The sequence below is a fragment of the Primulina tabacum genome, chromosome 7, assembly GCF_025594145.1.
Source record: "Primulina tabacum isolate GXHZ01 chromosome 7, ASM2559414v2, whole genome shotgun sequence".
NCBI classification, from domain to species: Eukaryota; Viridiplantae; Streptophyta; class Magnoliopsida; order Lamiales; family Gesneriaceae; genus Primulina; species Primulina tabacum.
The window spans coordinates 40,954,016-40,981,678 of NC_134556.1; the positions used below are offsets into that span (position 1 = coordinate 40,954,016).

At 35.9% G+C, this 27,663-nt stretch overlaps 4 protein-coding genes across 11 annotated transcripts; 3 read left to right on the forward strand and 1 right to left on the reverse strand.

Moving 5' to 3' along the window:
* Positions 1-460: 460 nt before the first annotated feature.
* On the forward strand, positions 461-3,857 carry LOC142552164 (putative methyltransferase PMT18). Of its 2 annotated transcripts, none has more exons than XM_075661813.1 (6): positions 461-779; positions 1,308-2,000; positions 2,087-2,297; positions 2,393-2,690; positions 2,787-3,254; positions 3,365-3,857. In XM_075661813.1, the coding sequence occupies exons 2-6, from the start codon at positions 1,314-1,316 to the stop codon at positions 3,588-3,590; spliced, it is 1,890 nt and encodes a 629-aa protein (XP_075517928.1). In that variant the 5' UTR covers positions 461-779; positions 1,308-1,313; the 3' UTR covers positions 3,591-3,857. The 2 variants fall into 2 exon arrangements, with proteins under 2 accessions (XP_075517928.1, XP_075517929.1); XM_075661814.1 differs by having other exon boundaries at positions 461-732.
* A 540-nt stretch (positions 3,858-4,397) lies between these two features.
* LOC142552163 (protein GET4-like) lies at positions 4,398-10,317 on the reverse strand. The gene is made up of 12 exons (XM_075661812.1): positions 10,122-10,317; positions 9,880-9,959; positions 9,656-9,734; positions 9,337-9,418; positions 8,479-8,635; positions 7,926-8,016; positions 6,950-7,033; positions 6,660-6,706; positions 5,500-5,628; positions 5,245-5,329; positions 5,071-5,151; positions 4,398-4,646 (listed from the first exon to the last, which is right to left on the reverse strand). The coding sequence occupies exons 1-12, from the start codon at positions 10,167-10,169 to the stop codon at positions 4,629-4,631; spliced, it is 981 nt and encodes a 326-aa protein (XP_075517927.1). The 5' UTR covers positions 10,170-10,317; the 3' UTR covers positions 4,398-4,628.
* Positions 10,318-11,642: 1,325 nt separating this feature from the next.
* On the forward strand, positions 11,643-22,841 carry LOC142552166 (uncharacterized). Of its 5 annotated transcripts, XM_075661816.1 has the most exons (13): positions 11,643-11,839; positions 12,231-12,306; positions 12,995-13,070; positions 13,161-13,262; positions 13,665-13,865; positions 14,337-14,453; positions 15,966-16,313; positions 18,345-18,652; positions 19,545-19,644; positions 19,730-19,789; positions 20,859-20,945; positions 21,077-21,217; positions 22,268-22,841. In XM_075661816.1, exons 5-13 carry the CDS (start codon positions 13,863-13,865, stop codon positions 22,595-22,597), a joined length of 1,494 nt encoding a protein of 497 aa, XP_075517931.1. In that variant the 5' UTR covers positions 11,643-11,839; positions 12,231-12,306; positions 12,995-13,070; positions 13,161-13,262; positions 13,665-13,862; the 3' UTR covers positions 22,598-22,841. The 5 variants fall into 5 exon arrangements, with proteins under 5 accessions (XP_075517931.1, XP_075517933.1, XP_075517932.1 ...); XM_075661818.1 differs by lacking the exon at positions 12,231-12,306 and having other exon boundaries at positions 13,619-13,865; XM_075661817.1 differs by lacking the exon at positions 12,231-12,306.
* Positions 22,842-23,615: 774 nt separating this feature from the next.
* On the forward strand, positions 23,616-27,388 carry LOC142552167 (pentatricopeptide repeat-containing protein At4g39952, mitochondrial). 3 transcript variants are annotated; one of them, XM_075661821.1, is made up of 2 exons: positions 23,616-26,916; positions 26,999-27,388. In XM_075661821.1, the coding sequence occupies exon 1, from the start codon at positions 24,098-24,100 to the stop codon at positions 26,474-26,476; it is 2,379 nt and encodes a 792-aa protein (XP_075517936.1). In that variant the 5' UTR covers positions 23,616-24,097; the 3' UTR covers positions 26,477-26,916; positions 26,999-27,388. The 3 variants fall into 3 exon arrangements, with proteins under 3 accessions (XP_075517936.1, XP_075517937.1, XP_075517938.1); XM_075661822.1 differs by having other exon boundaries at positions 23,616-26,837; positions 26,999-27,387; XM_075661823.1 differs by having other exon boundaries at positions 23,616-26,656; positions 26,999-27,387.
* Positions 27,389-27,663: the final 275 nt, after the last annotated feature.

Here is a 27,663-nt window from a genome sequence, read left to right on the forward strand (position 1 = left end):
CATGGGAATAGTTACTTATCCATTTACAAGTTTTGATATCCAAGCAACCTTTTCAATCATCAAGAAAGATTAAGGGAAACTGGGAAAATAAATGTGTTCAAAGATGTATTTGAAATACTAATTTACCGAAGTTATATTAAAAAATTCCACGAAAGATTATGGTGTCTCTCGTTTCCCACGCAAATAATAATAATAATAATAATAATGATGATAATAATAAAAAGATAATTAAATGTCTCCTTAGAAGTCGGAGTCAACGGTCAGTATTTGGCAGATAAGGACAGGACGTGATGAGAAAATACAGGCTTCTGTGGCGATAAACTTGAGGATGCCAATGCCCTATTAAATACAAGCAACCTTTCTTTGTTGGCTGTTCGCCCTTGTTTACGGTCTCTCTCTCTCTATATATATATACAAATATACATACATGAACTGTGTACAACACCACTTATCCATCACTTTGTTTTTCTTTCTCTTTTTTAATTATATGTTGGATTGTATCAAAATTATATTATCAAAAAAAGACAGAAAATCCCACTCTTTCTGCCTTTGGGAACTCACCTGTTTCCTTTATTTGCAGGTGCTTGCCAAGAATCTTTTCACCGCAGAGAACTGTCTTAGATCGCTGATACCAACCATATATATTAACAAAACTTATGTAACTAGCTAGCTGGCTGTTCCGGGGTATTATTGATTAAATGTCTGTAGATTCTGCATAACAGCACTGTTTCTGTACGTATACTTATCTTCTTCTGCTTTTGCAACAACTCTGAGGAGAGGTATGCATATATGGCTAATCCAACTCTATCTCATCATTCTTGTAATAGATATACATGCTTGTAAGGCGAAATCTTGGATATTGGACCTCTTGATTTGACTGATATTCCATGGTCGCTTCTTTAAAATGATGTTTTTGACGGTAAAATGGGGTTGAAGGAGAGATCGAAGCAGTATATGTAGTTTTGGTTGCATGCAAATCATTTTTTGTATGCTCAATGCCGTCTCCATCCAGTTGTGTATGTTGAAATTTTCGAGTTTATATCTGATTTTATGTTGATGGAGATGAATAATGTACAGCAAAGCTATTGTCGATCAGAAATGATCTCTACTCCGCTGATTTTCGGAGCCTGGGTGAGATGGGACGAGTAAAGTTTGAAATTTTTAAAGAACTATAAATGAATATATATAATTTTATTGATCGTGTCGCTACCTTTCAATGAAACTCTCCTGAGCCTGGTGTAGTCAATGTTTAGCATGGGACAAATGATGAATTAGTTTCACGAGACATGAGTGTGGACTGGTTTCAGGTCTAGATGGGAAAGGAGTACAGTGGATCCCCAAAGCCTCACCAGCTTGATTTGAAGAGAAAACGTCTCACTTGGATACTGGCCGTAAGTGGCCTCTGTGTCTTCTTTTATGTTTTGGGAGGTTGGCAGAGTACAACTCGAGCTTCAATAACCCAATCTGAAGTCTACTCCAGAGTTGGCTGCGACGATGAAGCCAACTCCGATAATGTTCAGTCAACGTCGTCGATATCAGCTGATTCATTAGACTTTGAAAGCCACCATCAATTATCGGTGAACAGTTCTGAAAAATCCGAGACATTCCCACCATGCGACATGTCATACAGCGAATATACTCCCTGCCAAGATCAGCAAAGGGGTCGGAAGTTCGATCGTGACATGTTGAAATACCGAGAGAGGCATTGCCCCACGAAGGAAGAACTCCTGCGTTGCCTGATACCAGCTCCGCCGAACTACAAGAGCCCTTTCAAATGGCCACAGAGCCGGGATTACGCGTGGTATGCCAATATCCCCCACAAAGAACTGAGCATTGAGAAAGCTGTTCAGAATTGGATCCAAGTCGAAGGAGATCGCTTTAGATTTCCTGGTGGAGGAACCATGTTTCCGCGGGGTGCAGATGCTTATATTGATGATATTAATGCGCTTATTCCTCTTACTGATGGAACCATTCGAACTGCTGTTGATACGGGCTGTGGGGTGAGGAATTTATCTTACAACACTGGTCGTATTGTATCCTGTGTGTCACAAAATTCTCAGTTCTTATTGTGCTGTTGGTTCATCAGGTAGCAAGTTGGGGTGCTTATCTGCTGAAGAGGAATATCATCGGGATGTCTTTTGCTCCAAGAGATACCCACGAAGCACAGGTGTGGTTTGCATTAGAACGAGGCGTTCCAGCAATGATCGGCATCATGGGCTCACAGAGACTTCCATATCCCGCCCGGGCTTTCGACATGGCTCACTGTTCTCGCTGTCTGATTCCTTGGTACAATTATGGTTAGGATCCATTTCTTTGTCGAACTTGATCTCTTTTGACAAAATTCGATGCTGTAGAATACATACTTATCATTTCTGGTTTGGATTGGTTGCAGATGGAATGTATTTAATTGAAGTAGACAGGATTCTTAGGCCTGGTGGGTACTGGATACTCTCAGGTCCGCCGATTCACTGGAAGAAATACTGGAGAGGTTGGGAGAGGACGGAAGACGATTTGAAGCAAGAGCAAGATTCGATCGAGGATGTAGCCAAACGCATCTGCTGGAAAAAAGTCATCGAAAAGGGAGATCTTTCGATCTGGCAAAAGCCAATCAACCATGTTGAATGCGTTAAGAACAGAGCGGTATATCATAAACCACATATGTGCAAATCTGATAATTCTGATGCAGCTTGGTACATACCTCCTCAATCCGACATTTCATTTCATACATTAAATCGGGAATGAAATTTAATATTTGTATTTCAAACAAACTCTTTTTTGGTTACAAGGTACAAAGATATGGAAACCTGCATAACACCACTTCCTGAGGTAAGTAGTCCGGATGAGGTTGCCGGGGGTGCAATAAAGAAATGGCCAGAGCGAGCTTTTGCTGTTCCACCAAGAATTAGCAGTAACTCAATCCCAGGCATCACTGAGAAGAAATTTCAAGAGGACAACGAAATGTGGAAGGCTCGATTGGCACATTACAAACGCATCGTTAGCCAAATACCACAAGGACTATACCGGAATGTCATGGACATGAATGCTAATTTTGGTGGATTCGCAGCAGCTCTTTCAAAATACCCAATTTGGGTTATGAATGTGGTCCCGGCTAATTCCGAGCCCGATACGTTGGGGGTGATCTACGAACGAGGTTTCATTGGTACATACCAGGACTGGTGTGAAGCATTCTCGACCTATCCACGAACTTACGATCTAATCCATGCGGGTGGTGTCTTCAGCATATACCAGGATAGGTAATGTTGCTTCTTCTTTTTTTCTTTTTTCCTTTTCATTTTGTATTAAAGCAATAGAAGTGATTTTTGATGAATTTGCTTACAATTCGTGTGTCATTTTGCTCTTGAAGGTGTGACCTTACTTACATTCTCCTTGAGTTGGATAGAATCCTAAGGCCTGAAGGCACGGTTATATTCAGAGATGGTGTGGAACTTCTGGTGAAGATCAAAAGTATAACAGATGGAATGAAATGGCAAAGTCGAATAATGGATCACGAAAGCGGCCCGTTCAATCCGGAGAAAGTACTTGTTGCAACAAAAACTTACTGGACAGGTGAAGCCAAGCAAAAGATGTGAAGGCCACATCCATTTTGTTTCCATTTTTCAGTCCACACTCCCCGTTACAGGCAGTTAACTCGTCTGTTTGACAGGGTCGTTCGAGTCACAAACTCCCTAACCCGTATAACAAAAAGGACATTATTCTTGTCCACTTCGAGTTCCCCTGTATAGTAGATATGCTGAGGTTGTTGGATGTTACACGTTTATGCTTTTATTCAACTTATTCTATTTATTAGACAAGGTGTAGTTCATCATATTTTTGGTGCAATATAGTTTTTTGCATTACTTCGTCTCCTATATATATTATACTGGGATGAATCCGAACGGGTGCACCAAAGGATTTAGTGCAAGGGACTGAAATTTTATCTTTACACCCACAAGATTAACTAATTTGAACCCACTTATCATATATCGACGAGCTTTGAGGTCATCATGCAGCCATGTAGAGGTAGAATCCTCGAACATTTATATAGGTTTTCGGGGGCAACCACGAGTTTGAGGTGTTTATTTCAAGAATTGATTCAATTGGACTTCATGCCACTTTATATTGACAACAGAAACAGATTATATGCAAGCCGTTTGTTCAAATTTGACTAAAATTAGACATGTTGATATTGAGATACTTTGAAGCTACAACCTTAACCTTAAGATAATCGATATCACGCCGCATATACGCATGATTATTTCTTTATTTATTTCTCTTTAGATACCCACGATTTTCCATTAACGAGTACATTCAGACAACTCTATTATGATGTAATGCGTCTGAATTTGGAAGAACAAAACGAGGAAAGAGAGTTCAGGTGAAAAAAAGGAACTTGAGACTTCGGGAAATTTCTCTTTGTGAACTGGGTATAAGTAATTTGAGAGAGAGTACACCATTCCACTAAAGGAAAAGCATAGGAACAACCATTGAGGAACACATGAAAGCTAGCATATAAAACATTCTCCGTATAATGAAGGCTAGATTTGTATTCAAAATCCAAAAATCTTGAAATCCGGACACAACTGCTTGTAGACCATCATAGATTCATAATGCCCAATTTGCTCGACTCCCTATTCCTCTGCCATCATCTGTAAAGTAGCAAATGAAATTTTACAAGCCTTCAGGAAAAACTCCAGTTGTTTACAATAGATTATCATTAAAATGTATCTTTTTACTTCAGGTTATATGACAAGTACAATGTATTACCAACTACTGTCCGATAATTTCTTTGCTACACAATACGCAAGCAGCAATAGAACTTTTGTTTCGGTCTCTCTAGTGTGTCAACGATTGAATTTATCAAAATAGCATAAATATTCTATAGAGTTATTGAATTTACTAGAATAAACTTATATTTTTTATTGAAAAATATTTGCCGACTTCTGATAAATTGGTTAAATTAAAATATAGCATAGATAACAACCAGCAAACCAAAAAATCTATAGCACACAAACAGAGCGCATCCCACTTGGCTAGTGTATTATTAATGAAAAACAGATCAATAGTGAATACCTTGAAAATATCCCCGAACATTCCGGGCATGGAATTTCTGCGTCGAACTCCATAAAACTTCCAGGCAACTTCATCAAGGAGCTATTCAAAGAGGACAGCCAACAACAGAAACATCAAGGTATTGCAGGATAAAGAGAATGACACTCGACCCGGATAAGACTAGGAAATGCATACCTCATTCAATATAGGTTCTCTGTTTAGACTTGACTTGTATCGTTGTCGTAATATATTGAAAAGCGGCAAAGCATCTCTCTGCAACCTGCATTAAAACAAGGAATGAAAGACTGAAGCAATGGAGCGCTTCTTCTCATCAATTCAATTTGAAAAGACTCACTCTTAACTCATTGTCACCGATATTTTCATAACTGTCCATGATGCCAAAAACTGACACCCTATGGAAAGCTGGGGTGATAAAAAGAGTTGACTTACGTCTGGAGAAGATAAATAATGAATTGCATCAATTCTGATCGAGGGAAATCAACCTCTTGAAATTGCACTTGCTTCTTCATGTCATCCATGAGGAAATTAGCATCTCTCAAATTACCTATCGATAAATACCTAGAGGACAGGAATTCAAAAAAAAATATTTGTTCAATTTAAAAATTCTGTCGAAATGAAAATGAATAATTCAAAAGACAAGCTCATAAACATCATACTACATATATGAACAACTATAACTAAAACACAAAAGGGGCGGTAGAAATCTCTTTAAGCACAAAGTTTGGGTTTCAAGTTTGCCTCTGCCATCTCTTTGGACTCTAAATATATTGTTTGTCCATATTTTGATAAGCCTAATTTATTTTGACAATATAGGCAATTAATAACTCAAGGTCGAGCATTTAGAAATTATTCTGTTTTTTGTTAAAATCTAATGCTGGAGCTCTTTAGATATTGGCATTAGTTTTAAAGTTATATTTATTTTCTTTGACAAACTGGATTACCAAGGTCTGGTTCTTTTGAGCCATTGAAATTGTGCTCGAGGTCAGACCTGGTTGGTGAGATTTTCAGTGCGTGACAATACCTCTCCAGAACCTATAACAGAGGCAGCATAATCTATCAGTCACCAAAAAGATGCACTTTCAATCTGTAAATAAGCATGTTCAGCATCAGCTGAATCATTAATATATTATCCATCCCCAAAGGGGTCTACACCAAGTCCACCAACATATAATCCATAAGATATTTTGTACTTAAGAAAATTTTGGTTGATAAAGATAAATAAGATATCCGGTCTGCTCCTGAGGGGCTATAAAATTTTTTGTTTTAAGCAAATTGATCAGAGGTTAGAGGAAATTCAAACGTCACTGAGTAAAAGAGAGAACATTTAAGTGTTTCTAACTGCATTTACTTTGTCTACAAGGGATATCTAAACAACCCCTTCCATACAAATCACTGTATTGTATGAATAGAATAACTAAATAGACAGAGCTCACAAGGTGTTGAGAGGTGGCTGACTACAAAACTAAAACAAGAAGCCAAATGATGTGCGATTCAAAGTTTATAATCAAATAACTGCATTAATTGAGACTCGAGAAAAACTTCATTACAATTTCTTTATTGAATTTATTCTATTTCCAATAATAACTTACATCAAAACTGCACGAGCAACAGCTAAATCATCTTCACCCGGATAGCACTGTGTTCAAAACTGTAAGTTAGAATGATTCCAATAGAAAGACGCACTACAGTTCTCAGATAGTGTCCCATGGCATGATCCAAAGGTTCATCTCATCGAACACCAAACTTTTTAAATAAACAAATGCTACTATTGTATCAATTGATTCAAATAATGAAACAACTGGACAAATCAACAAGCTTCAGGAACTTGAACTAGCAGCCGAAAAGAGAATGGCAACAAATACGAAGCTGAGGGTCACACCTTGCCCATGAAATTGACTAAAGTAGCGGCAAACTTCTTTGGACTTTTCCCTCTGACAAAATGGTACGACACTTTGGCCATGTCCTGATACAATAAACGGGTATTTATAGCATGATAAGGAGATTGACAATCACTGTGACAATAAACAAGTATTTCTAGGACCATCAAGTAAATTGAGCGATCAATCATGTGTATTTCAATAGAGAGTTCAGACAAAATTATGATAAGGTATTATAATTTGGTTTTTTCTATTTGGGTGATGAGTTGTTAAAATGAGTTTCAAACCATTTAAAAATCCATAAATTATGAAGTGTAGAGAAACAAAAAAAATAAAAATAGAGCTTTCAGTATTTTAGCTGAGATTAAAGTATTATCAGTTGCCAAAGGTGGATGATGACACTGATGGATTCCATTTGTTGACGACATGTACATGGTATCCCAGCACTGGTGGATTTCAGTAGCAACAGCAGATGTCAGTGCTGATAGATGTCAGTGGCCGAATATCAGTTTCTGGCAGCAAGGGTATGTGATTGCCCGTATCAGTTATTCTGATGGTCATGGTTTTCTAATCATAGCTGAACTGACTAAACATGTCATTATTTTCATTGTTATTCCGGCTGGTCACTATTTAGGCCTTACAAATGTTCATAGTATGTTTAATTCTTACACGTAAAATATGCGCATACTGAGTCTAAGGCACCCTTTTCTATGTTTTGTTCTTACGAAATCAGGCGAGGCCACCAGTAGCAAAAGGGGTCAAAAGGAAAAGCCAGACACATAGAAGAGCTCCAGTAGCGGGAAGGTATTCATTCAAATAAATTAACTATCATTTTTCTTTATACCGGAGGAAAATATCTAATAGAGATTAGCATAACAGTCAAATGAAAATAGATTTTAAAGAAAACATTAGAACCAACATCAACCTAAGAATAAGGTGTAGCATTTTATAAAACAGAATCAAGTAAAGGAGCTTTACCAACTCAGGCGACTCTGAATATAAATAATCTGCCAGCATATCATGCAGTTCAGGAGACCCATTCCTATGTGCTCCAAATTCAATGGACCACCTGAAAAGATTGTAACGAATTTGTTGGTGCATTTTAAGCTGGTCGGCAAAAAGTATAAACATTAAAAACGATGGGATATGAGTTCAATCATTCCCAGCATACTAACATCCTTGAACTTCCCAAGAGCCGAAGTACAAAGAGTTGAGAATAATCATAGGTTAAATTAGGATTAGCTAGAGTGTATAACTCATCATAAATACCATATCAATTTTCACAATCTTGAAATATATGTTTAACCCTTGTCCACTGTCTACATGAACTAACGCATGTTATTCCATCCTCGCCATCACCCCTTCTCATGTTACTTTCACTTCATCCTTTTTTTTTCCTGTTGGACTGAGCAAACAAGCTTCCACATTTTCTATATGTTTCACCCTTTGTCCATGCCTGCCTAACCAAACTATCACACGAATAATGAGAAAGATGAAAGGAAATAAGAGAAAATTTAGCAAAATATCTTACTTGATAGCAGCCTTCAAAAAAGAAGAGCAACCCTCCACACGTATTTTTGCAGCTCCAAGAGCTTCAGAAAGTTGTTGTATGGCATCATCATCGGCAAGATCCAAATTTTGTGGCACTGGTATCTGAGGAAACTTCTTATATATTTTCCTGATACGATCTATGGTTCATAATCTTAGCATATACGAAACTAATCACGTACTTGGAACTTAACTATCGGAAATAAAATAGTGAAGATTGTTTAAGTAACGTGTCAAACAAGCATTACTTATTCATAGATCAGGTTACAAAGGACAATTATCCATGAAAAGTGGTGTCAAATATCAGAACAGATCTACGGAAACCCATAAATATTTCTTACAATATGACGAAAATTAAGCGATTACTTTAAAATCTGATTCTCGTACATCAGTTTACTTCAAATTTCTATAATTTATACATGACATATATAAAATAAGTCTCATTTAAAGAGCAACCAGGCAGGAACAGTTATCCGGTTTGTTTTAATTAACCCAGTTGCCTAGAAAGACCCAAGAAGGGAAAAAGATCCTGCTCAGTACTCCAAGCCGGGTCAATCAATCCAGGTCTTCCAAAGCCAGGTTTGCTCAGGCCAGACCGAGCATTGGTTACCCTATATTCGCTGAACTCAAAGATCTATCAAGAAGACAATATCATAAAATATGTACTTCCCCATACCTAGGATTACCAAAAATGTATGACACATTGACACTTATGATAGCGCTTACATATGCTGAAAAATTAGAAATAACGTGTTTCGATATTTTGAATAAATTCGTACGAATTTTAACAAATAATGACATTTCTGAAAACAAAAGAACCCATATTAAAAGAATAACTGACCAAGATTATTGTCGTCGTATGGAAATTTTCCTTTAACAAGGGTTTCCACGAACATGAGACCGAGCTCAGCTCCACAAGTAACCTAAAATTCAGTGCGCACGTTGCATGTCAGTGTTTCTACTGTGAAAGATATGAGATAACCAGTATCTACCAAAAAAGACAAATCCATGAAGGCTCCTTGTTTCCCCAGATGTGATAGATTAGAATGGCCTAGTCAGTGCAGCTCATTGATCAGTAAAAAATTCTTATGGAATAGGTTCGTTAGGCCGATAGAATCACTAATAGAACAGTTAAAATAAGAAAGCAGTAAAAATCAGACCTGCCCATTTTCTAATTCTAAGCAAGCACCAGACTGAAGAATATCCAAGGCATCAGAATACCTATCCCCAGATATATATCTGCAGTTATAAACCGAGACAACATCAAGCTACCATGGAAATAAGTCGAACTCTACCGGACATCTATTATCAAAAGACACCACTTCACGCAGGCCACATCAAAGCATAAACATTTAAAAGATGAATGTGAATAAGATCAAGATACCTCGCACTGAAAGTTTTGTACATCTGTTGAGCGCCATAGTAATTGCCATCTTCAACAACTTGCTTAATCTTCTCAATATTCTGCAATTGACAGTCAAAGAAATTGAAACCCAAAAAGAAAATTGTTATCGAAAACTGAGAATAGGTAGCAGCAAATTTAAGCACAAAAATTCAGAAAAGCAAAATGAAAACTGAGGAGCGTGCAGTGTAGATTTAACAAGCAGGCAGTAGAGATCGGCAAACCTCTTGAACTGGTGCTAGGGTAATCCGCTTAGCTCTCTCCCGCGACATAGCTCTTTCCAGAGAGTTTATGGTTATGGAGGTCGAATGAATGAAATCTCCGAAACTGAACAAAATTTACAGAGTCGAGAAAGACGATGAAATTAAATGCAACGATAATCAAATTCAGATACGAATCGAAAAACATTATTGACTGGAAATTCCATATTATAAAGACAAACTGCAAATAATGAGATAAATCGTACACTTTTTAGATATCTAAATTGCAACATTTTTTTAAAAAATTTCATGATTTTTATTTAAATTTAAATAAATCATTTATTTTTTTAAGCATGACTTTGTTTATTTTTCGAAAAAATAAAGAAAATATATGTTTTACAGTCTACTAATTTTCTATTTTATTTTTATTATGATATTATCAATGAATAATGATAATATTTGGAATAATAATAATAATAGTTGAATAGATATTGAATGATTTTAAAATTATGCTGAGCTAGTTTTCAGATGTCTCGATTTTTGGCAATGTGAAATTCCTGAATACCTGTTTTTTTTTTTAAAAAATTATTTATTTCAATACGTGTTTTTTTTTAAGATCAATGCTTATACTTTATTGAATATTTAAAATGTTATTAGTTACAAGACCAATAACCAAATAGGAAAATCTCCAATCTTTTACACAAAATGAGATGAGGAAGAAATAGCAAAAGAAGCGATCGAGTGTGCAACTGCATTCGCCGATCGTCGAATATGGCTAAGTGAAGTGTTACTTAAGGAGTCCAAGAGAATTTTGATATCTGTTGAACCTACGTAACTGAGATTCTCTTCCAACCTTGTGACTGCTTGCATACGGCTAACAGAGAATATGAGGTGACTTGGAATCTTTTAAAAAAAATAGTATTCCAAATATCATTATTTTAATAATAGGATTGATAAAAAATATAATAATCTATCAATTTATTGTTTCTTTTAAAAAACTTGGGAATCTTTTTTTTTTTTATACTAGTAATAGTATTCCAAATATCATTATTATTATTTTATTAACCATATTAATATAAAAATAAAACAGAAAATTTTAAACCGGCACACATTCATATATTATTTGGAAATTGATAGATTATTTTTTATTTTTTCGAAAACTAAACTAATACCAAAATATCAAATATATATTTTTAAAAAAATTGTAGCGACCGGGGTTTCGAAACCTTCCGATCGTTGAAAAGCCCAGCCCATTAGAGGTTTTTTTTTTCAATTTTGTAGGAGCTGGGTTTTTATTCGGGCTTTACTCCCCTTAAGAGTTGGGCCGTAGTTCGAAACCCCCGATCCAATTTTTAAGGGGCCAAATTACCCCGGTTTCTACTTTTAATTATTTAAGGTCCAGACTCTGAAACATCGGTCCCTAGACAATATTTTAATAGACATTGTTATTTCCCATTATTTTAAAAAATATTTTATTTACACACGTGGATTTTTTTAGCACAATAGTAATATTTAAAAATCGCTCTATCAAAAATGGCTGAAGTTCGTTCGATGTAAGTGGTGAAAAACGACGCTTTTAGCCCATCAGTTTCCGGAGGAAGAAAGGTACAGTTAACAGTCTAGAATCATACACAATGCGATTGTTTGGTGAGATGTGGCAGACGAAGTTAATGTTCATATTGAATGCTCCCAACAACCCATAGCTGAAAGATTTCAGTTTTCGGTCCCAGCTCTTCTTTGAAGTAAGTGCTTGATGCGTGCTTTTCTACTTTCTTTTTAAGCTTTAACTATTCATCACCAAATCATTCAATATTTGCATATTTTAACACAAACTCACGTTGATGAATTGTTTCTTTCTTAAATTCCCACATTAGATTGATTCTTTCAGTTCTTCTGGGGTCATCATAATTGTTATCGGGTGTATTTATGATTTTATATCTACTAAGCTGTGGCTTAGTCATATTGGTCGTGTGTGTGTGTGTGTGTGTGTTGGGAGTGCTTAGATTTATATCATTCATGTGGATATGTAGTCGTTGAGGGGGGACAGCATAATTGGCAGCGGAAGAATCTGAAACTATTGAATTGCTTTAAGTATGTCGAAGAGAATTAAAGAAAATAATGGTTCAATTGTAGAGGAAGACAAGGAGAGAGCAAATGGAGATTCTTCTTCCCGTGTGTCTAGTTATGCACTGCATAGACGTTCCAAAAGGTTTATCACCGTCCTTGTTCATATGAACTTAGTATTTTGTGATCACTTGAAATTTTCTTTTTAGTCTGCAAATTAGAATGCGATTGAAAGATTGTCGACTAAATAAATGCCACAAAAATTTCTTCCAGTGAATCTGAGAAATATGCGCACATTGTTTGGTTCATTGATGTAAGAACCGGAGAAGAGGAAACAATTCTATCACTTATTTATGTACCTGGGAATATTTAAAACAAAATGAACTTTTTTCAATATTTATCATCGAAGACTGTTGGGAAAAATGCTTATTCAGAGGTTGATATCTTGTATGAACTCATAAACGGGGGTCATAAACTGCTGGTGCAATGATGTATAACATTTGTTTTTTTCGTTGATAGAAGAATTTGAGAAGAGTAAACGATCAATGTACTTCCATCACTGATTCGTGTAATAAAAAAATTAAGGAAAATGCTCATTGTAAAAAACTTAGAGTATGAATGGATCAATCTTGTACAGCCAACTAAAGCCACATACAAAGATGCTTCCTTTAGCAGACATAATTATTAAGCCTGAGAAAAAAACAACTAAGCTCCATTGTTGTATGGAGCCTTAAGCTACGAGCTTTAGTTTTCTTTGTCGAATATTATTAATTTTCTGGGTTTTATATCATGAAGAAATATATCAAACATGTTTTTCTTGATCCTTTTTGCAGTTCTTCCGAGAAGAACTTCAATCCCCCAACAGTTGGAGATTCTTATTTCACGAGGAAGGACTTCCATCAATCATCTGTTAGTATCTTATGTATATCTTGGGGACTATATTGGAAGTAATACCTGAAGTAACTGGAAATAGGATTAACTGAATGTCCATATCTACAGGATATTGTGCCTTGTACCAGTAGCTGTAGGGCAAGCCCGCTTCACAAGAACTTTAGCATCAAGGATGACATTTCAAATCAAAGAGCCTCCTTGGAACAAGATGTAAGAGATTTTCCAGATCAATGCGTGACCACGACTTGTTATAATTCAATGGGACAGTCTCAGCAAAATTTGTTTGAAATAGAAGAATTCACAAATAAAGTGATAGGCATCAAGAAAGAATAATCGATTTGTTCTTACGACCAAAACTGTTTGTTGGTTTTTATTCAGGTGTCTTCCTTTTGTTTGTAGGTATATGATTCATATTTATCGTTTATTGCCAAATAAATTATTTTGTTAGTTCGGTCAAAATATAAGCCAGTGATTAAATTTTTTTAATTTACTTTGACCAGTAGAATTTAGTTTGCACTGTGGCCTGCATCATCCACGATGACTCTAGTTAATAATAAATGCTCCAGTTATTCTCCATCGATCTGAAGATAGGTGTACAATGTCACCTTGTAGCTGTACCAGACACCAGCTTAAAAAACATATGTCGTCTTGGGGTTGAAGATAATTTCATGTTCATATACTGCTCAAAGGGTACAATAGAGAGTTCAGAGGAAATAGGAAAGATCGTATAGAATTTTGAACTCCTTCACTTTGTGATACCCATGCCTTCAAAACAAGAACAAGGGCCTGGTTTGCAGCTTCAAACCTGATATGGTACTTACGGGTACATATCAATGTACAAAAGTTCCTTATGAATTGCGATTGGAGAAAAATTTATATTGATTATATTTTTGGATGTTGATTTTCCTGGTATTGGTTTTCTTGAAAGTATATTAGGCCACTTTAAACTTAGCAATATCAATTGCGAGGTGGGGCAGACTGAAACTGGTGAAGTCTGGGCTACTGTCTGAGCCTGTGGCAGATAATGATATCTCCTTCAATCTTTCTATTCTTTTTCGAGTTTCATTTGCATTTGAAGGAATGAATGGGAATCGGCATGGCTAGCTGTAGGATTTGATAGCTCTCCTTTGGTCTTACAGCCATCTTTTATTACTGATGTAATAACACACATACTGCATGCTTGCTACCTGTGTTTATCAGGCCATTTTAGAGATATATCACTTCTATCTAACCTAGACTATTTAAACTGCGGGCATCTGAGAATTTTTGGAGAAACTATTGCAGATCGACCAATTACAATTACGCCTGCAGCAGGAGAGGTCCATGCGCGGGGTTCTTGAGAGGGCAATGGGAAGAGCTTCTAGTACATTATCTCCTGGGCATCGTCATTTTGCTGCTCAGGTAACTTGAGTCAGTGTTCCAATTGCTTCTTTATCTAAATTTTTGTTCTGAATTTATTGGGATCCATCCATCCTAACTAGATGCTTTTTTTTCTCTATTGACCATGCAACAAATTTTTTCAGGTAAAGTCTTTTCAAGATGCATCCTATTACAACCTTCTTAAATAGTTCCCAAACGTTCCTAAATTAGGAGAAGTTGTGAAGGCGCCATGGATTTATTTGATTTGTTAATAACAGACTCATCAAAGGTGTATGCCTGTATGGAGACATTATAGCAATGTCAGTTTCAGACGTATGATCTAGTCACATCCAGAATTGTAGGATAAGTGCCATTGACTCATTCAAATGTTTCAACACAAGGAACTTATTTTCACGTGCTATTTTTATCCTGCTAATAAGCATAATTGTAGGTCATAAATACGATCTTGATCTAATGGTAAGACTTAAACCTCTATATATATCTCATCGCTATCCTTACCCTTGGTTATTAACTTTTTAGTTCAGCAATAGAAACTGTTAGTCTAAAATAGAATTCAATTATCTGCTGGCAACAGTTCTAATGTATCTGGTGTTAAATATCCTAGTGATTGTTTGAACTGTGAAGTAACAAGTAAGCTTGCCTGAACTAGACTCCTAATTTTGCTTGTCGGTCCTTGACTACGAAGCTAGCAAAGGTGATTTCGGACACAGCTGGGTTTTATCTCAAAATGGCAGAAGAATCATCTTTCCAGAATTTGAATCTATGCTATTGGAGGGCTCATACTCAAATTTCATTATTATTCTATGAATTCAGAGCGTTTTTTTTATCCTGGCATAAACTGATTCCTTCTTGAACATTTTTCCGCCGTTTGTATGTTTTTCCTCTGTAGTAATTAAATGATAATCAATTTAATTGTTTGATGAGTGTCTGTTCTTGGTGCTATTAAAGTTTACATTGAGCTTGAAAACAGTGTCTTTTCCATCAGTTTGGTATGACAATTTTGTGGAAATATGACTGAGGTTTTATTTTTGAATGAAGTCAATTTTCTGCTTGCACCTTACAGCTAACCTACCTAGAGCTGCATGGCCATCTGATAGATAGATCTCTGACATCACCCGGTTGACAGTTATCTGATGGTCCAGTTGGCGTTATGAATGCATATGGATCGAAGTGCATTTGATACTATGACCAAGGCTTATTTTATAAACAGTCCTTGGACCTTGACTATACATAATTTTTTGGAAAACTTTTCCACATGCCCAAGGTTTGCTTTTTAGACTAAGAGAGACCTGTGTCCTTATTCACCTTGTGTAGTCACTGTACATCTGTTGCATTTTGGGGGAGACACTCATTCAATTAGCATCTTTTCTCTTTAGCACTTCTTTTAAGTTTTTGACTTTCCATATCCTAGATTTCCAAACCAGGTTATAGTTCTCTGAATGGCATAATGCCATTTGGCAACTGTTTAATATTTATTTTTAATTATATTTTATTAATGGAACATAAATAACATAATTTTTTTGCTGATTTTAGACAAAGGAGTTGATAGCTGAAATAGAATTGCTCGAAGAAGAGGTTGCAAAGCGCGAACAACACGTCCTCTCTCTCTACAGGGGCATATTTGAACACGTTAGTCGGTCAGCTTCAGAGCATAACTCTGTTGTTACCTCTCCTGCACATGCAAAGAGTGAATCAAGGAAACATCCAAGTATCATTTCAAGTGCCTTCTGCTCCTCAAAAAAATTCCCTTTAAGAAATTTCCACTCTCTGGCTACCATAAATGATTCAGGAAAAAGAAGTTTGTTGCAGTCAAAAACAAGACATATTTCACTACTTAATACAAAAGAGAGCATGCATTTCGAGAAAAGTTTTTCGATCAAGGTTAGTATCTTGTTTTGCATCCACAATTTTATGAGTTTTAATCAAGTAAAGAGGAGCTTTATTGTTCGTACTAATGATATAGTTATAACTATGTGATGGAAAGTCATTCGTTCTTTTGATTAAAAATAGTCATTCGTTCTTGAGTTCTAACTTTTCCATTGAGCTTTGATTTCAATTTATTGAAGAAGAAGAATAATAATAACTCACATTCCCTCTGTCAAACTACTCACATCTGAAATTTAGCATTTTCTGGATCAGAAATATGTAGACCCCGAGAAGGTTCAAATTTATTTCTGAAAATTTTAGGGTTTGAATTGTACTTCTAATAGAATTACAATGACTGCATAACTGTATTCCACATGAACTTGTATAAATCAAATTTTATGCAGAATAGAAATAATAATTAATTTTCACTTGATGACTTGATTCTGGACTTCTTCATGAGTTCATATACACATAAATTCTTCGTTACTTCTAGTATTGGGGTCATCGATTACTAGAATTTTCATTTTACTTGACATTTGTGAGCCCTTGTGACTGATTTCAGCTTATAAATGAGGGATGAAGAATGAATGGGTTTCTTCATTATAGTTCTAGAACTTTGGGTATTTTTACCATTTTATGGTTTTCAAGTTAGATACAAAAGTAGTTGTCTTAAGTGAGAACTTTATCGTGTTTCTGAATTATTCATGGTTGGACACAATTAATAGTTTTATTTATTTTTTTGATAGGAAACATAACTTTATATAATAATTAACTCTTGTTACAAAAGAAGCGGATGATTAGTCCGCAAAATAGAATAAGCTAATACACTATCTTCAAGACATTAAAAAATTCCAATCCCTAACAACGTCTGATATCGATAAATGATTGAAGTCTTTGATCTTTGTTGTCGATCCCACAACTCTGAATTTATTGATCTCCCAAACTTCATTGATATCGGTGGATTTATCGTTTAAAATTCTGTTATTTCTTTCAAGCCATATCGTCCAAAACGTATAGTGAACGATCACATACCAGAATCTCCTAACTTTTAATCCCGATAAGATACCAGGCTCAATAATGAACATATCTCGTGCCCTTTGTGGAAACACCCAATAACATCCAAGTTCTATAATGACCATAGACCATAAACCTCGTGAAAAAGAGCAATGTAGCAACAAATGGTCCTGAGTCTCATCGTGGTCGTGATACAACGTACACCAGTTCGGACTTAACGCACAAGTTGGCCATCTTCTTTGCACCGAATCAGATGTTGGAAGTTTTCCCAAAATCTTCTTTGCACCGAATCAGATGTTGGAAGTTCTCCCAAAGCCACCATCCACGAGAATATTTGAATCTTATGGGGGATAGGTACTTTCCATATATGATCGTGACAAGCGAACGAAGGAAAAATATGAACTGGAAAGAAAGACTCGTAAAAAGATCTGACTGAGAATAAGCCCGTAGAATCCCCCAATCGAACCCTGAAATCCTCTGAACCCACCTGTAACCTTACCATATCTAAAATACCCACAAGAGAAGCAAACTCCCCTGGCTCTACATCGTTAAGATTTCTCCTAAAACGCACATCCCATCGGTAACTAACCGTGACCCCAACATTGACAACCTCTAAAAAGCTACGAATAGGTTTATTAATCTCGGTACAAATCCTAAACAAAGAAGGAAACCGAAAAAAGAAAGAAGGACCCTAGTTTGACACTGTTGAAGTGTTAGCTGTGAGTTACATCATTTTTAGGAAAAAAAATTTAATTGTGGGAAGTAGGACTTCATTGGTGGATGTCCTAGAACAGAAAGGAAAAAGCAAACATTCAAATCAGAAAGGTTACAGATGGAGTATGATTGTTGTTTTATGGCTTCATTTGAAAAAATTTAAAATTATTGAGCAACTAATTGGAAAACCCCTTCATTGTTGTTTCATTATTGCTCAAAACAGTTGAATTTTTGTTCCCACTTGAATTGACTATCTTTATGTAATAAACCTTTGTAACCGCTTCTCGCCATGATCGCTTACATTGGATTCTGCAACAGGTACCGACCACAAGTAAAAATTATGCACCGCGAATGCTAAAAGATCACCTCTACCAATGCCCCAGTAAGTTGGCAGAGGAAATGGTTAGGTGCATGACGGCTGTTTACTGCTTGCTTCGAAGTACATCAGCTAGCGAAGAACAAAACCAATCTCATCCATCATCGAAGTCATCTATTGGTGCTATACTTCCACAATGGAGTGGTGGAGATGGGAAAGATTGGTCAACCAAATCAACAGTTGAAATACCTTGGATATCAAAAGATAAGAGTCGTTTCTCTCGAGCATCATATGCCATCAGCAATTACAGGTTGGTACCTCTTCCTCTGCAAACTTTTCATAAATTTTGGAAAAACCAATAAGTAAAAAAATATTGTTATTCTCCCAATAATTGTATGTCAACCCTCTCCCCAACATATGACTGAGAGCTAACGCGTTCCTCTGCACGCACAGTGTACACCTCCCCTAGAGCACATAAGTAATGGCATGACATGTAGCTTTTCCGTAAACTATTTTTTTTTTGTGACTTGAGTTGTGGTCAATTGCGGGGCATTTAGATTCTTAAATTTTCTGCACAATTCAGGGTGAAATATTGATATAATGGGTGCCAATGCAATTTTTGTTATCTAAATGTTATAATAACCTGTAAGTAATTGGTATGCTTAACTCTTTTGAGGAACCACTCCTTGAAACAATGCGGAATTTGTTCTGGTCATACTTGTTTCATGGGTAAAATGAGTATTTCCATTTTTCATTCAAATAGAGTATTCTTCCTACAGCCTACCTAGAGCATTTGTCAGCATCTCTGCACATTTCGATGTATGATAATTGATACACCGGCTAAACATTGGATCAAACTTCAAAGTTGATATAGGACTAATTTGTCCATCGTAGACTTTTTGTATGATCGAAAGATATTAGTCATCCCTTCAGAAACACCTGGATAGCACAAAACCAGAACAAAAGATAGAATTTGTTGTTAAATATGGCACAGTTTCGACTTTCTATATGGATCTTTTTAATTGTATATCACTGCTAAGGGGCAAGGAGGTCATTTCCGAACAACCATGGTTGAAGAGCATACCTATGGGAACTTCATCTTTTTTCATTCAAGAACTTTCATGAAGCCATACCTAAACATTATAATCTTTGCATTCAATCAATTCAGTTTATCATTGGCTGTTTGTTCTCTTACATTCCAGAGTTCTGGTGGAACAGCTTGAAAAAGTGAATGTGCGGAAGATGGATGCCAATGCTCAAATAGCATTTTGGATCAACTTATACAATTCCTTGGTTATGCATGTAAATCTCACAAAGATGATACTTGCTTTTCATTTCAGATTTCTAAAGTTTATCCTTTTAATGTTACTGTATTCTGTTCTTGAAGGCGTATTTGGCTTTTGGGATACCTCACAACTCGCTCAGAAGGTTAGCATTGTTTCACAAGGTGTGGATTTCATTTTCCAAGTGTATTTTACTTTTCACCGTCCAATGTCTGGCTTTATTCTTTTTGTAAAATCTGTGAAGTTGATCTTAATCCGTGAGAGTGTCCATTTACTGTTTAAGGAGAAGAAATATAGCTGCTATATTACTAGAACATTCTCAAATAATTGGTACAATAAACATTCAATCAATCACAATTTTCCCTCGATATGATTTCAACAATTGTTCCTACCTACTTAATATCCTGGTTATTGTGATCAATTTATAGCAATAGGTGATTCAAAGGTGGGAGGAAAAAGAAACTATTGCTTCTCAAATGAGGGTAGTCACGTGCCACAATGTGCTACAATATAAAAACTTTGAATTGTTTTTCTCTGTGAAAATTAAATTGAAAGGGAAGGGGAAATTACTTCTAACTCTATGAGTTTTTTCAAAACTCACAAAACTTTCCATACGAGAGTCACAGTTACTTGCACCATATAAATTTTAACTTTCTTCTTTTTAAATTTAGTCTTCTTTTTGTCCTTTTTATTTTCTTCTCCTTCTTACCTAATCTCTATTTCCTTTTAACTGTTCCTTCCCCAGCAATGCGGTGAGTGGTCACCACAGTATGGATGTGGTAATGTTTGGACTCAGAAAGAAAGAGGTCAGGGTGTATTAGAGCGCGAAGGGGAGGGGTATGGGCATAATTTAGGGAGAAGAGGAAAAAGGGAACAACAAAATTGTATTTAAGTAGTACTTGCATGGAAAATACCTGTTTGAGATGAAATATGATGTTTCCAGAAGAAGGATCAGAGTCCAGAGAAGGATAAAATAAGATATCCAGAGAAGGATAAAATAAGATAGAGACTATGTTTTTTTAAGGTTTCAAGCATTTGATTTTGATTTAATTTTTGTTTTTCAGTGTCTGCATGGACAGTACTTGTTCTGTCTTCAAGTGTCTGCATGGAGACTCTGTTCTGTCTATGGAATTGTTTGATCAAGAAATTGGGATTTTTTGTGGCTTTCAATTTATTCTATTTTCGGTTTATGTGTATGCATATTAATTTGTTGCAACGGTTGGCATGATACAGGCCGCTTATAATGTTGGTGGTCATGTGATCAGCGCAAATATGATTGAGCAGTCAATATTTTGTTATCGGACACCTCGAATCGGACAGGTATTGGTTTAATCTCATTTTAATAAATAATAAGTCTTGTATTGTTACTGCCTACCATGCCAACTGAACAAATTCTTACTACACGCAAGTATATGCATCACAGAGCCTTTTTTTTTCGATCTCCATTGCAGTGGTTGGAGACTGTTTTATCAACTGCTTTGTGGAAAAAATCTGGAGAGGAAAAAAAAATTATCAGGTCAAAATACAGGATTCAAGATTTGCAACCACTCGTTTGTTTTGCACTGTGTACAGGAGCTTCTTCTGATCCCATGGTAATTTGCTTCTGTAGTCTGGTATCATATTCCCTTCTCTTTATTCATGACAAAAATTGCAGCTATGAGTGGGAGGCAAAGAAAGAGATTGTGTTCCTGCAGAGAGTAGTTTTATGATCAATAGGCGCCTTTTGTTGTTCATCAATAAGTAGGTTGAATACTTGCTTATATACATATATATATATATATATTTGGGGAACCCAACTGGTATTTCAATAGAGTCAAAAGTGATAGAGACAGTAGTACGGCGTAAAGACTTGAACAGCATTAGACAGTTTACAATGAAAAGTAAAATTGCACAAGTCTCCATCTGTCTATACCAAAATTGAGTGTGTTGCATAAAAGAACTCCTATAATGAAGGGTGGATTAGAATCAGCCTTGCAAATGCAAGATGAGATAAACAAGTAACCATAGTTTGCTTACAAATCTGCTGCCAAAGAGAAAGTCATCAAAGAGAAAATTTCTTATGTCTCACCCAAGATACTTGAAAGGATGCTTTCGGCTTTTGAAACCAAATGTGGCTATGTCAAGGAAAGAAATCCAATGCCTGTGTTTACCAGCTACAAAGACACTTTTTTGTTGCAAGCACCAAAATGCACTGTCAATCTGTCATCTTCCTGGTGTAATTTACGGAATGAGTTTCTGATCCAAATCTTCACTACCATAGCTTTCCTGACCAAAAGAGGATTCAGAATAACTTAAGGCTGATTCTTCGATGTCATTTGGGTAGGAAACCAGAATTTAATTTATCACGAACATAATCAGGTGGGGCATTGATAATAATACTTTTACCACTCGTTTGGTTCGTGGGGGAAATTTGGTGGCATGGGTAATTAGTAGAATAGACTTCTCTAATAGTTTTGGTAAATTATTATTTGCAAAGTGAAAATGAATGTGAAGTTGTTGCTAACAAAGTCTATCATGTCGAGCTTCACCCCACTCTAGGGAGTATGAGCCGAAATGATTGGGCTTCCTCAGTTTTTGTGTGTTAAATTAGACACAAACAGAAGCATGTGTAATGTCATTAAATCTTTTTTTCCCTCTTCTAGTTGAACGTTTATACGGCACCCAATATCAAAGTAGAGTTGGAAGCGGCAAAAAGAGAGTTCCTTCAAGCCAATATAGTAGTAGAGAAGTCCAAAAAGATACTTCTGCCCAAACTCGTCGAAAAGTATGCAAAGGAAGTCTGTGTACCAGTTGATGAAATACTACCATGGATCACAGAGAATGTGGACAAGAAACTTAGCGATTCAATAAAAAGATGCTGTGATAACAGACCAAATAAAAGAGCTTCGCAGAAGATCAAATGGTTGCCTTATAATTCAAGGTTTCGCTACGTGCTTTCAAAAGATCTAACAGAGCAGCCATGGTGGGCGTAAATTTCTCCATGTGCACATGATTGTCGAGGACTGAATAACTATTTTTCAGAGTCAAGAGGTCGAGTGATCGGGCAAAATCGACATTCATATCTACTGTAAATAGGAACCCTGATTCCCAGCTGTTAAGTTTTAGTATGCATTGTGATAGTTTTAACTTTTTTGTAGGAGTATTTCTTCCTCACCATGACAATGATCAACTTGTATCTTCTTTTGGGATTTGAATGGGATGGTGAATTTGGAACCATACCTTCAAACACAAAATTTCCTTTTTTTCTGGATGATCTGACAGGAACTTAAGTTCTATTCACCTTAAATTTGCCTTAAATACCAGGCTCGAACAATCCCTGTAACAATACAATCATTAAAAAGAAAGTCGAGCATTATGCTTTCATTATTGCAAGTGTTCACGACATATATTTAGAACATATAACTATCTTATAAAAGAAAAGCTACTATTAATTATATAAGTGTAATTTCAAAATTAAATGATTTAATTTTCATTTTTTTTTCAAAACACCGCTAATAATTTTATTTAAATTCTGTAGTTTACGTACATTATTATATAAGGAACATATTAGAAATTTTTATATGCAACTAATTAAAGAAGTATTCTCAAAAGTTGGAAAAAAATTATTATATAATGAAAAAAATTATAAATTATTTTGTGTTATCAGCATAGGACAAAAACAAAATCACGAGTCATGTAGTATATATATATATATACTAGTGAACGATACATATCGTGTGTGTAAAATAATGAATATTATATATATAAAACATGATCATTAATGTATTGAATTGATACATAAAATTTTGTCACAATTTATTTTTATTTGAATAAAAATAATACAGTTATATTAAATATGTGATTTATATAGATAATATGTGAATTTTTAAAATAAGTTAGATGTTATAATTATAAATAAATTATATATAAAATATTATTAATCTAAATGAACATGAATATGTTATTTTTCGTTAAAAACAAATTGGTATCACAAAATCACACTGTGACATTTTTTTGTTCATGCTTGGGGCTAGGGTTACGAAAGAAAGCGTGGTTGAGTTCCAGGTGAGTTGAGGGATCAATTCAAGCCGGCAAATAATAGATTGGATGCAAATTACGTAACCAATCTTAATATTTCATGGTAATAAGATAGTAGTTTAAGACAATCATGAATTTAGACATGTTCAATTCTAGATTTTTGTGTACTGGAGAAGTAATTTTTTCGGATGTTGTCGATGAACATTAGTTTTAGTCCAACTTGTCAATAGCACTCGAGCAGAAAAAAACAGTTTTCTAGGATTTTAGAAATTTTTGTTAGTTATGTTAAAAGTCTTCTGTTTGAATTAAATTTATGGAAAAACGAGACTTCGAGTGCTTGATTGTTTTTCCTTTCTTTGGTATTTGTATTGCTCGATCTCTTCAACAACTGCCCTATCGATGTAATTGGTGCATCTCTGTTGAGTGGAAGGCACTGATTTTCTCGATTTTTTCCGATGTTGAATGGTCCATATCCAATTTTGCAAAAGACGTTCCGATTGTTCAGCTGTGACAAAATATCCAAATTCCCAAAGCTTTGTGAATGTCTCTACTCATCTTACGTTGATGCGGGATCCACTTGCCTTGAAAAACACATCAATCCTTTCCTGTCTCGTGAAATAACTGATTTCAGCACACTTAGCTCTACCCATGCCTACATTATCACAACAGGACGTGCACAGAATATGTTCATTGCCTCAAAGCTGATAGCATGTTATGCTTCGGTTAAACAGCCCCATTCTGCTGCTAAAGTCTTTGATCACTTATGTTTCAAGGATCCTTTTCTATGGAACTCCGTTATCAAAGCCCATTTCTCTAATGGAAATTATTTCCATGCCCTTGGGTTCTTCTCAAAGATGCAACTTTCCGGGACAATGGCCAATCAATTTACCATTCCAATGGTTATTTCGGCCTGTGCAGAACTTGAGCTGCTTTTTATTGGCGCGAGTGTTCATGGAATGGTGTCAAAAGCGAATCTTTTTTATCAAAACTCTGCAGTTGGGTCTTCATTTGTTTATATGTATTCGAAATGCGGATCAGTTAGAGATGCTTTTCTTGTGTTTGATGATATTCCTGTGAAAGATGTCGTTGCTTGGACTGCACTAGTGATTGGGTACGTGCAAAATGGAGAGGGTGAGAAGGGTCTAGAGTGTCTTTGTAAGATGCATGGGGTTGGTGGCTATGGCGAGAGACCGAATTTTCGGACGTTAGAAGGAGGTTTCCAAGCTTGTGGGGATGTGAATGCATTGTTGGAAGGTAGGTGCCTACATGGATTGGCTCTGAAATCTGGAATAGTTTCCTCAACTGTCATTCAATCTACCATTTTGTCGATGTATTCAAAATGCGGAAGCATTGAGGATGCACATGTTGCATTCCGTGAAGTTGCCTGTAAAGATTTATTTTCATGGACATCAATGATTTGTGTGCATGCAAGAGCGGGGTCCATTGAGGAATGCTTTCGGATATTTATGAGAATGCAGGCCAGCGGGGTATCTCCAGATGGGAAGTTACTTAGTTGCTTGCTTTGTGGTTTCTCTAATACCATGAAGGTGTCAGCGGGAAAGGCCTTTCATGGTTTTGTCTTGAGGAAAAACTATGAAGTTGATTCCATTGTTGACAGTGCATTAGTATCAATGTATTGTAAGTTTGGACTTGTGGCACTGGCAGAGAAGATCTTTGATAGAGGTCATGATCAGGGAAATGACTCTTGGAACTTGATGATAGTTGGTTACGAAAAGGCGGGATTAGAAATGAGCTGCATAAAGTTGTTTAGTGAAATGCAGCACCGAGGAATTGGATCTGATTTGAATAGTCTAATATCTGTGATTTATTCTTGCTCTAGATTGAAGTCCATCCATTTGGGCCAATCTATTCATTGCCATATCATTAAAATTTTGATGTTTGAGAATATTGCAGTTGTAAATTCACTTATTAGCATGTATGGGAAATGTGGAAAACTAACTATGGGTTTTACATTATTCAACCTCTCACACAAGGATATCACCTCATGGAATAGTCTGATCTCATCTTACATTCAGAATGAAAATTTTTCAGAGGCTTTAATTCTTTTTGACAAAATGATTTCAGGAGGCCAGGAGCCTAATATAGCAACAATAGTAACTTTATTATCTGCTTGTGGCCGGGTTGCAGCAGCAGAAAAAGGAAGAGAAATACATAAATACATTAATGAAAAAGGATTTGAGTGCAATACAACTATTGCAACGGCGTTGGTTGATATGTATTCCAAATGTGGGAATATGAAAATGGCAAGAGAAATCTTTGATTCGATGAATGATAGAGATGTTATTTCGTGGAATGTGATGATATCCTGTTATGGAATTCATGGAATGGGGAAATCTGCGATTGAGATTTTCGATCAGATGGAACAGTCAAATATTAGACCAAATGAGCTCACATTTCTGGCAGTTCTTTCCGCTTGTGCTCATTCCGGATTGGCTTATGAAGGAAAGGCTCTATTTCACAAAATGAAAGAACATAACCTCATACCAACCCTGAAGCACTTCGCCTGCATGGTAGATCTTCTTGGACGTTCGGGTAATTTGGAGGAGGCTGAAGCTCTCATTTTATCAATGCCCATCGCTCCAGATGGAGTCATATGGGGTTCTCTATTGACTGCTTGCAAACTGCACAATAATACAGATATGGGTATAAGGATAGCAAAGCAAGCGACTAAAACTGACCCAGAAAATGATGGGTATTACGTACTAATCTCAGACTTATATAGCTCTTTAGGGATGTGGAAAGAGGTAGAAAGAGCAAGATTGATGATTAAGGATAAAGGGTTGAGAAAGTCGCTAGGTTGGAGTACTTTATAACATACGGATGGCTGCAAAATGTTCGTGGTGAATTTCGACTAACCTATGGATCTTTAATTTGTTGCAAAATGCTTCTCTTTGCCACCAATATCTTGGTACACAGCTGCCTGCATAATATTAACAAACAGAACACGGAGCAAACTTATTTCCATGGTTCGGTTGCATCGAGATGATGGTCAGGTAAGTTTTTCTGTCCTTTTTTGTAAACCTCTAGGCCTTGAGTCTGTTTTTCATGGCTCTGATTTGTGATATCCTGATCATGTTTTATATTGTATGCTCTTATATTTTCAATCGGGATATATTCTATTCATTTCTCGGTGCTTTGGGATCTGCTCCCCTTGCAAAAGATAAACTGTCAAAGGTAATAGTTTTAGCACTCAGACAGTTATGATGTACTCTCAACACGGAAATAAGCCTCCTTCACAATTACCTAATGTAATGTAATACAGCATACATAACAATTTTTTTTACCAATTTCATCTGTCATGGAATTTATAAGCCATAACATGAACATATTTTCAGGTTTCCGGGTTCGAAATTTCGGATCATCCTCCATTTTTGTTGTGATTACCGTGATGTGGTAATCCTTTCCCTTGCCAAAATGATCATCATTATGGATAGGCAACGATCAAATATGATGTTTGATGTGTTTGGGTGCATGGGTTTCATGTTAAAATATTTACAACCATCCAAAACTAGACGAAGACGGGAGAATTTGACGAGCTAAGCGTTGAGCTACTACATTCGCCATTCGTCGCATATGATTTAAGGAGATGAAATTAGTAGAAGTAAGATATCTATGCTAAAATATTTGCATTTGTACGTTCCTCCGTATCTCTTCTTCTACTCCTTGGATATTATATTTTTATTAATATTATATTTACGGTGGTGCAACTTATGAATTATAATTTGCGAATTTTTTCATAAGTGATTTTACTGTGATAAAAACTTGTGTGAGACGGTCTTACGGGTCGTATTTTGTGAGACGGATATCTTATTTGGGTTATCCATGAAAAAATATTACTTTTTATGTTAATAATATTACTTTTTATTGTAAATATCGGTTGGGTTGATCCGTCTCACAAATAAAGATTCGTGAGACCGTTTCACAAAAAACTTACTCTTTTATTATTTGTCTTTTACTTATATTTTTACGAATTTCTAGTTTAGTAACAATTCATATAAAA

Bases quoted from the DNA above. Each gene is read 5' to 3' on its own strand.
- LOC142552163 (XM_075661812.1), bottom strand. From the start codon at position 10,169: ATGTCGCGGGAGAGAGCTAAGCGGATTACCCTAGCACCAGTTCAAGAG. The intron at 8,017-8,478 runs GTAAGATATTTT...CAATCTTTTCAG, and splicing joins TTTTTGAAGGCTGCTATCAA to GTGGTCCATTGAATTTGGAG. The intron at 6,707-6,949 runs GTGTGACCCTCA...TTTTGAACACAG, and splicing joins TAGTCAATTTCATGGGCAAG to TGCTATCCGGGTGAAGATGA.
- LOC142552164 (XM_075661813.1), top strand. From the start codon at position 1,314: ATGGGAAAGGAGTACAGTGGATCCCCAAAGCCTCACCAGCTTGATTTG. The intron at 2,001-2,086 runs GTGAGGAATTTA...TTGGTTCATCAG, and splicing joins CTGTTGATACGGGCTGTGGG to GTAGCAAGTTGGGGTGCTTA. The intron at 2,691-2,786 runs GTACATACCTCC...TTTGGTTACAAG, and splicing joins GATAATTCTGATGCAGCTTG to GTACAAAGATATGGAAACCT.
- LOC142552167 (XM_075661821.1), top strand. From the start codon at position 24,098: ATGTTGAATGGTCCATATCCAATTTTGCAAAAGACGTTCCGATTGTTC.
- LOC142552166 (XM_075661815.1), top strand. From the start codon at position 12,191: ATGTCGAAGAGAATTAAAGAAAATAATGGTTCAATTGTAGAGGAAGAC. The intron at 14,454-15,965 runs GTAACTTGAGTC...TGCTGATTTTAG, and splicing joins ATCGTCATTTTGCTGCTCAG to ACAAAGGAGTTGATAGCTGA. The intron at 20,946-21,076 runs GTATTGGTTTAA...TCTCCATTGCAG, and splicing joins GGACACCTCGAATCGGACAG to TGGTTGGAGACTGTTTTATC.